Here is an 8,094-nt window from a genome sequence, read left to right as displayed (position 1 = left end):
TTATTCCCTCGGGGTATTAGGATGCCCCCTGCATTTGTTTACCTCCTAGTGCAAAGATACCCCATCCCTTCCTTCCTTTAATGGAACCCAGTCCCTGCTTCGGAGGTGGGGAAGTTTCTGCCCTTGCGTTGCCTTGAAGAGGGAGCTAGCCGTTCGCCAGAGCCTATTGCCAGAGTCAGGGGCCCTGGCCACTCAAGAGTGGGTCAGACTGCTCCTGCCTTCCTTGCATGCACGCCGTAACCCAGTGGAGCAGACACCTGCAGACAGCAGCCAGGCTGGGAAGAGGCTCCAAGGTCCTGCTTGGCCATTCTCTCTTTCAGGCCCCTAAGGTGCTAACCCGGGTTTGGGGAGCAGATGCCTTTGGAGAAGTTGAGGCTCATCCTTTTGCAAAAATACCAATTCCTTTTAAGGACACGTGTCCCGCCTCTCCCAACCACGGTATAAGCCATAAGCGCAGCTTTGGTATAATAGCTTCTGCAAAACAAGCCCCACCCAGAGCAAAGCTGGCTTTGACTTTGGCCTGGGCGTCCTGCCAGGGAAGGGCACCTGCCTGACTGGCTTAGGCTAGTCTGAGTGAGTTGGCCCTTGGTGCCTGCATTTCTATGGCGGAGGAAAGGTTTGCTCAGCTCCACAAAGCCTGCATGCCCGCTCGCCTGTACGTGAGGAGAGGATAATGTCTGAAGCATCTTTCCAACTCTAGGGGCAGGAAGGGTGATTCTCTCATACCAACAATGACCTTGGAGTCGAAATGAGACAGCAAGGCTGATGAAGAATGTTTGAGGTACAGCCACATATGCTAGACAAAACTTCAGTTAGGCGGCCCAGGTCACTCCCAAGCCCCACCTTATGTATATCTAAGCGGGGGCTGGTGGGCGTGCCCTGGGGCACCGAGGCCACGCCCACCTGCGCTTTCGCTCACGCTCGTTGGCGAACGGCGCCTTGGGGGCGTGTCCTAGCCCGGTCCCCGCCCCTGACGCGCCTATACAAGGGGGCGGTTCCGCGCGCGCCGGGCCAGTGGGAGCTGGATCACCGGGCTGGGAGCTGCTGCGCGCGCTGCGACCCCCGCGGGAAGAGGATGAACGGGACGCGGAACTGGTGTACCCTGGTGGACGTGCACCCGGAGGGCCAGACCGAGGTACAGACGCGGCCGCGCCGCCTCCCCGGCTCGGAATTCTCGGTTTGCGCTCCCCGCGCCCCCCGCGGCCGGTGCGCTGACATCACCTGGTGCGGCGCTCCGAGCCGTCGGCTCCTTCTCTTTCCTCCCGCCCCGCGGCGGGCAGCGAGACTCCGGGGAAGCGGCGGGCGGAGAGTCTTCTGAGGCTCGCGGACTCGGGGCGTCGCCGCCCTTTGGGAGGAGGACGCTGCGGCTGCTGGCCGGGGCTGGGCGCGGGTCTCCGCCGCGCGCTCCTCGGGCGCCCTGCAGGCCGGAGCGGGTCGTGGGAGGCTGAGCTCCCGAGGCGGGCTCTCTGCGCTCTTTTGGACTTTGGGTCCCGACGAGGAGGATTAGGCTTTTCTGTGGGCCCCGGTGACTTCAGAGGCCCTTCAAAGAACTTCGTGGTGCTTTGGGTGACCGGTAACGAGACAAAGGGCAGAGAGTGGAATCCTAGGGCTTGGATCGGCGAGGAACGCTCTCGCTAGGACCGACGTCCGCTTGGGGGGTGGGGGGTCACCTCCCTGCTCGGATTTCTTCCCGCATGCAGCTCTCCTGCTCCCTTCCCCCTACCGGCCAACCGATAGCTTCCTGGGACGGTTCGCTGGTTTTGCTTCCGTCCTCAACATCCGAGCCCGGGAGAGGGAGATGCCAGGACTTGGGCTGAGAAAGGGAGGGAGGGGACCCACGCGAGCATTTCTGGACCTGGTGAGGGGAGGGGAGGGCGGGGGCGTCCGCCAGTGCTAACCGACCCGCTTTGCCCCCCTCGCTCCGTGGCTCCGGGTCTCTGTTCAGCTGACCATATGGTTTTTCCTCTCGACAGGCAGAGGAGGGTGACTTGTGGCTGAGTGCCTCCACGCTGCTGGAGAACTTAACCCAGAATGGGGGTATAGGGTTTCATTGATTTCCAAGCTATTGTGGGTGAGAGTGGAGTGGGAGCCAAGGGGATGGGGAGCTTGTATCTGTCCTTTGGCCCCCCTCCCCTGTATCTGATTCCCTTCCCCGATTCCTGTCTCAGCGTGCCCCTGAGGTAGCTCTCCCAGCTGCACCTGGATTGGCTCTTCTTCAAGGAATACTACTTATGGAATAGTTGCTAGTTTCCAGTTTAGGGCCCAGATGATCACTTAATTCTCCTCTCCATTTCTGCCCGGGCTGCATTTCTGCCACCTTACAATACGGGTCTTGCTGCTCTCCAACCACAGTCCCCCAACCCCTGCTCTTCTGTAGCCTGCGACTCCCTCAGCTATGGGATGCTGTAGAGATGGGGAAAAATCCATCCCCTATTGTGTCAGCCTCACAGCTTACTTCATGCTCTTGCTCACTGTTTTGGAATGGTTGAGGCAGAGCAATGGGTATGAGGAAAATAAAGGAGAGGGGTGTTTGGGCTTCTTTTTGCTTACTGTAGGAAGGAGATCCAGAAGGGTCTTAAGACAAGGCATTGGCAGTGTTGAGAATGAACTGACACCCTCTTCTATCCCTCGATGTTTTTGCTGCTTGTCTGGTGGAGCAGAAAGAGTCACAGGAAAATTGTGAGCAAGGAATTCAGGCAGTCTCCAGCCATAGATTAGTGTGAAGCTAACCAGAGACCTCTAGAACAAAGCGGGAGAGAAGTTCCCTTTTATTCCTTTTTCCTAGACTGGACTCGAGAGTTATTTTATTTCAAGGCTGGGAATGGAATAATCATTGCCCAGATCTGATCTTGGAGACATTCCTGAGTTCTTAAGCAGGGGGAGGAGATGAAAAACAATCAATCCGTCAGGAGTCAAGCGTTGTCCTGGATTCCTGTCCTCTGAGCCAGCCTGCAGAGAGAATTTTCAGCTCCGGACAGGCCCCAAGAACTATCGTATATTCACGCCACCGAGTGAGTGAGTCAATGAACAGATGTTTCTTCCGATGTCTGCAGTGTACAGTTTAACCGACTGGTATGTCCCTGTGGGAGTCAGGACCCTGGAATTCTTGGTGTTTCCCTGACAGCCAGGCCACGTGCCTTCGTGCACTGCATGTGGACATGGAAATACAGCTCATACACTCTCTGGGCTGTTTTTAATTGTCGGAGGCCGATGCAGTAGGTACAAGGAGCCAGTGTGTTTCAAACTGCAGACCGCAACCTAGTGGGTCTGACATTCACTTAGTGGGTTACAACCAGCATCAGAAAAGAAATAGATTTCAACTGTATGATGTTCTGGAGAAAGCAAAACTGAGGAGACGATGAAAAGATCAGTGGTTCCCGGGAGTTTTAGGGGCGAGTGGGAGTGGTGAGTGGATAAAACGCAGAGGATTTTTTAGGGCAGTGAAAATACTCTGTATGATATAGCGACGGATAAACGTCTTTACATTTTTGTCCAAACCCTTAGAACGTACAACACCATTCACCTCATTAGAGCGAACCCTAAGGTGAACGGACTATCAAGTTTGGGTGATTGCGATGTGTCAGTGTAGGTTCATCCTTGGTACAAAATGGACCGTTTTGGTGAATGATGATAACGAGGGAGTCTCTGCATGTGTGGGGCGGGGGATACCTGGGCAGTCTCCTTAGAGTTTTTCATAAACCCTAAAACCGCTCTTAAAAAATAGTCTTAAAAAAAAGAGAAGAGAGAATGAACACTCTCAGAGTGTTAGGGTAGACTTTTTGGGGAAAACTTTTGTTTCAGTTATGTATATGTATACGTATTATGTGTGTGTCTCGGTATTTATTCCATGTAAAGTACTATGTATTTTTTAGGTCAAAAAGTTTGCAAGCAACTGTATTAAGTTATACTGTCAAATAAAAGCAGAAATCAACCTCAACCAGTAGATATTCCCATTAAGATTTTTTGGTTATAAGTTTGTTTTGGTTATAAGCAGCAGAGAGTGACTCCAGCTAACTTAAGCAGAAGAGGAATTTGTTAGAAGGAAGTCGCAGCTCAGAGAATTTAAGGGAAAGCATAAAAATTATGATGAATTGAGGGAGTCTGAGGGCCTGGGTAGGTGGGAGGAACTCATGGAGGGTTTCTACTTCCTGGTGAATTGGTTCCAGCTGTTTTAGGTCTTTTTGCCCTTGACCGCCTTGGCCAGGGCAGGGCAGGGTTCCTTGATTGACAGGCCCGCCACATTACGCGGTGAAGGAGGGAGGGTCTCCAGAGCAGAACCCAAGTGCTTCTGCCAGGGGACGGTGGGTGCTGTGTGGCAAGAGCATGGTTTGCGTGATCTCTGATTTTCTTTCTTTTCCTTTTTAAATCAGTGTTATCAAAGGAATATATATGAATGATTTTAAAAAGATCTAATAATATCAAAAGGCTTTAAAAATAATATGGTTATAGTGATACTTCTTGATTTATCAATTTTAGACACCTATGGGCTTCCTGCTGGAGGAAATTCTGGCAAAGTTTATACCCCCGCCCCTCACACCCTCTCTTTCCTTTCTTCCATCCTCTTAATGTACTTATATCACAACTTCGGGCTAAACTGTGATTTCTGTTAATAGCATTGTGGTTGAGAGCCTTGTCCTGGGAATCGACCTCGTGGCCTGGAGTCAAGACTTCAGTGTTTGCTGTGCCCAAGTTTAAGTAAATTACTTAATTTCTTCAGTCTCATTTTCCTCATCTTTGCAATGGGGATAATAATCGCACTGTATCAGGAGGTGGCTGTGAGGATTTAATAAGAGAATACCCCAGAAACAGTCAGCACAGTGCCTGGCACACGGTAAGTGCTCAGAAGTTCGTCGTGATTTTCTGTTTGCTACTTACTGCTTCAGCTTGGCCAAAGGATGAAGGAAGAGTCTGCGAACTCCGGTCCGGGCAAAGTTTGCTCTCCTCATTATATCAGTGTTTCTGCTTGTCTGTTCCTTTCCCTTTACCTCTGCCAGCCGAGGGTCCCGAAGATGAGAAGGGGCCTATCGATAGACCCGGGATGAAGGCCCGAGTGACCTTTGCTAGTCCCAGCTCATCCAGGCCTGGCTTAGACAGAGTGATGGGTGTCCCGTGATGCTCTGAGCTCTTTGATAAGGTCATTTTCTTCAAGTCTGTGTCACCCTTCCTTAGAATATTTGCTCTTCTTTCATCCCCTCTAATTTTTTCTTTTGATTAGTTCTGGCCAGAGAGTTCCTCTCAACACCTGCGTGGATTTGCAGTTTTTGGTCAGCTGCAGTCTGAACCTTTGTCTTTACCATGGGACAGGTGTCATTCCTTTAGGACCTCGGAAACCACATTAGTGCAATGCCAAGTCCTTCCTCAGAAACCGAGTTAGTGCAATACCGTCTTTCATGAGCCCAACTTTTTTTTTTTTCCTTTAAATGTATAACTAAAGCTGTGGTTTATCGAAGGCTTACCATGGGCCTGAATTTTTTTTTTTAACCGCTTTATGGAGAAATAATTCACATACTATGCAAATCACTCATTTAAAGCGTACAATTCACAGAGTCTACAGTCATCGACACAATCAATTTTAGGACATTTTTATCACCCCATAAGGAAACCCTGGTCTGTGAGCAGTCACTCAGGGACCTCGCCTCCGCCCCTCCCTGCCCCCGCCCAAGCCCTAGGCAACCACCAGCCTACTTTATTTCTCTAAGGATTTGTCTATTCTAGATACTTTAATATAAATGTAATCATATAACATGTGATCCTTTGCGACTGGCTGCTTTCAAATAGCATGATGTTTTTAAGGCTGATCCACATTGTAACATAAATCAGTACTTTGTTCCTTTTTGTGGCTAAATTAGTTCATTGCAGGGTTATAGTATCACGTATGCTCATCGTGGATAAATGCTGGTGGACTTTTGTGTTGTTTCCACTTTTTTTTTCTATTGTGAATAACGCCGCCGTGAACACTGTTTACAAGTTTTTGTGTTGACATGTGTTTTCATTTTTCTGGGAGGGAAATACCTAGGAGAGGAATTGCTGGGTCAGGATATTTGCATTTTAAAAGCACGATTCATCCTCAGTCCCTGGTGCTTACTCCAGAGTCAGGAACGAAGTCTAAAATGGTGGCAGCCCCGGCTCCGTGACACCCGGCCGAGAAAGAAACTCTCAGACAGAGGGACCTTTCAGGTCTAGTGGCTGCCTGCTCCTTGCTCCTTCCACGCAGGACATCTGTCCCAAGCCCCACCCCGATTCCTCCACACACGACCCACCTCCCCCGTTCACTGTCGGGTTCTTACTGCGGCTGCTCTTTCCAGAGCCGCCGGGGGCCTGCGGATCTGGGAGAGGAGGCTGACCCAGTCACCGGGCATTCGGCACCAACATAGGCCCGTATTTCTCCAGGGTGGAGATTGTGTGTGTGTGTGCGCACCCAGCTGGTTTCGGTTCCGAGCAGGCGGGGCGACTTCCCTGCCTGCTGGTAATTCAGGTATGTGCCTCTTTGAGTTACACGCTGAGTCTTGTGAAATACCTGTTCCCTAGGGGTGGGGAGGTTGAGATGGGGGAACGGGTATGTACCAGAGAGGCTGGTGGCCCAGATTTATATACATATAGTTTATATACATATTTTTTTTCCTAGCGATGCCAGGTTTCAATCAATGTTTATTGAAATGTCTCCCATGTTCACTGCTGCTTGACATAAGTAAACCAGCGGGGCCGGGAAGAAGGAAAAGATCGTATAGGGTAGGGTGGGTGCAGGTAGATGAAAGGAAAAAGGGAAACGGGCTCCTGGGGTCCGGAGACACAGACACAAAGGTTTCCGAGCAAGGTGGTCAGAGACCGGGGGTGCAGGTCACTTGTCCCGGCCCTTCGAGGGCAGGGGCCTGGGGAACTGCCCCTGCGGCCCAGGCTGGCTGGGCGCTGGGCAGGTTTCCTGGAGAGAGCCCGGCTCAGCGAGAGGGTGTCTCCCTCAGAGCTGGGCGTCAGGGAGCCCGCCTCCCCCCACGTACGCACGCTCCTGCCAGGCCCAGGCTGTGCCAGGGCTCCAGGGGACAGGAGGGCTGCCCCATTTGGGGTGCCACCCTAAATCCCCTTTTCTCACTTCACCTCCCAGTCACCCCGGCCAGCCCTCTGCATCGAGCTGTCCAGCCCATTCCTCCGGGCAGGTGGCCAGACAAAAGGCAAACAAACACCTGTCTTGCTGGCCGATCTGTGGGAAGGAGCGGGAGTGACTGTGTCATACTCAACAAAGGGCCACCTGTGGCTGAGAAAGCCGTGCTTAGGTGATCAAGGGCACCTGAAACCTGTAAGCCGAGGCCGGAAGTCTCAGCCAGGAAAGGGTGGCCCCCGCCCCCGCCCCCACCTCCGGCCTTCTTTCTGACTTTCTTGGGACTTCCCTCGCCTTGGCCACTGGGGAGCCAGTGTTTCAGGGGGCCAGCTATTCCCATGTCTCAGAGGGGACAGCTGAGCTGGCTGCTGCTGCAGAAGCTGGAGAGGTGACATACATTTGAGTGGGAGGGGTGATAATCAAAGGACAAAGTGATGGAGGAGCAGGTCACAGGTCGAAGGTGAATTACAGTTGGTGGTTCCCAGCTCGGGCGGTCCCCACTTACGTCCTTTTAGAAAGACCCGTGACCCTCACCTGCCGCCCAGCCCTCATGGCCCCCAGGTGCCTGGGGAGCAGGAGGTGGGGAGACTGCGGCTTCCCCTGAGACGGGCCCTGCTCATCTCCCTATCGCCTCTTCTGAGCATCTCGATCTCTAACCCCTCAGCTATGTGTTTATCCCCCGTCCCCGCTCCGAGGAGTGAGTCACGGCGGAGATTTGTTTGAACAGAGTGGAGAGGCTGCCTGTGTAATTTGGAGGTGGCTGGGCTTCCCAAGACTGTTTATGGGGCTGGAGACTGCTTACCTTGTGATTAGCTTTTTTCCCTGGAGAAGAAGGCTCCACATTGCATCTCTCATTTCAGGGAGTCCCCAGTGGGGACCACCATGCTAGACATTTGGGGGTACCCCTGGAGCCCACTTACAGCCCTGAGACCTGCAGCTCCAGAAAACAACCAGCGGCACTAAGCGGGGGGGGGGGGGGGGGATGGGGGGGCCGGTTTCCG

The 8,094-nt window shown here is 52.6% G+C and overlaps 1 protein-coding gene across 2 annotated transcripts in view; it reads left to right on the top strand.

Moving 5' to 3' along the window:
• Window positions 1-1,018: 1,018 nt before the first annotated feature.
• The window catches only part of TUFT1 (tuftelin 1), a 28,515-nt gene continuing 21,439 nt past the window's right edge, over window positions 1,019-8,094 (top strand). The window contains exon 1 of one of the 2 annotated variants that reach the window (XM_016126093.2): window positions 1,019-1,135. In XM_016126093.2, coding sequence (XP_015981579.2) covers window positions 1,076-1,135 — 60 coding nt within the window. In that variant the 5' untranslated portion in view covers window positions 1,019-1,075. The remainder of the gene's footprint in view (window positions 1,136-8,094) is intronic. The other variant, XM_016126092.2, reaches the window with a different exon arrangement.

Source organism: Rousettus aegyptiacus, unplaced genomic scaffold, assembly GCF_014176215.1.
Source record: "Rousettus aegyptiacus isolate mRouAeg1 unplaced genomic scaffold, mRouAeg1.p scaffold_m13_p_17, whole genome shotgun sequence".
Classification (NCBI taxonomy): Eukaryota; Metazoa; Chordata; class Mammalia; order Chiroptera; family Pteropodidae; genus Rousettus; species Rousettus aegyptiacus.
The sequence above is the reverse complement of the archived record's forward strand: the minus strand, read 5'-3'. Positions and strand labels throughout refer to the sequence as shown.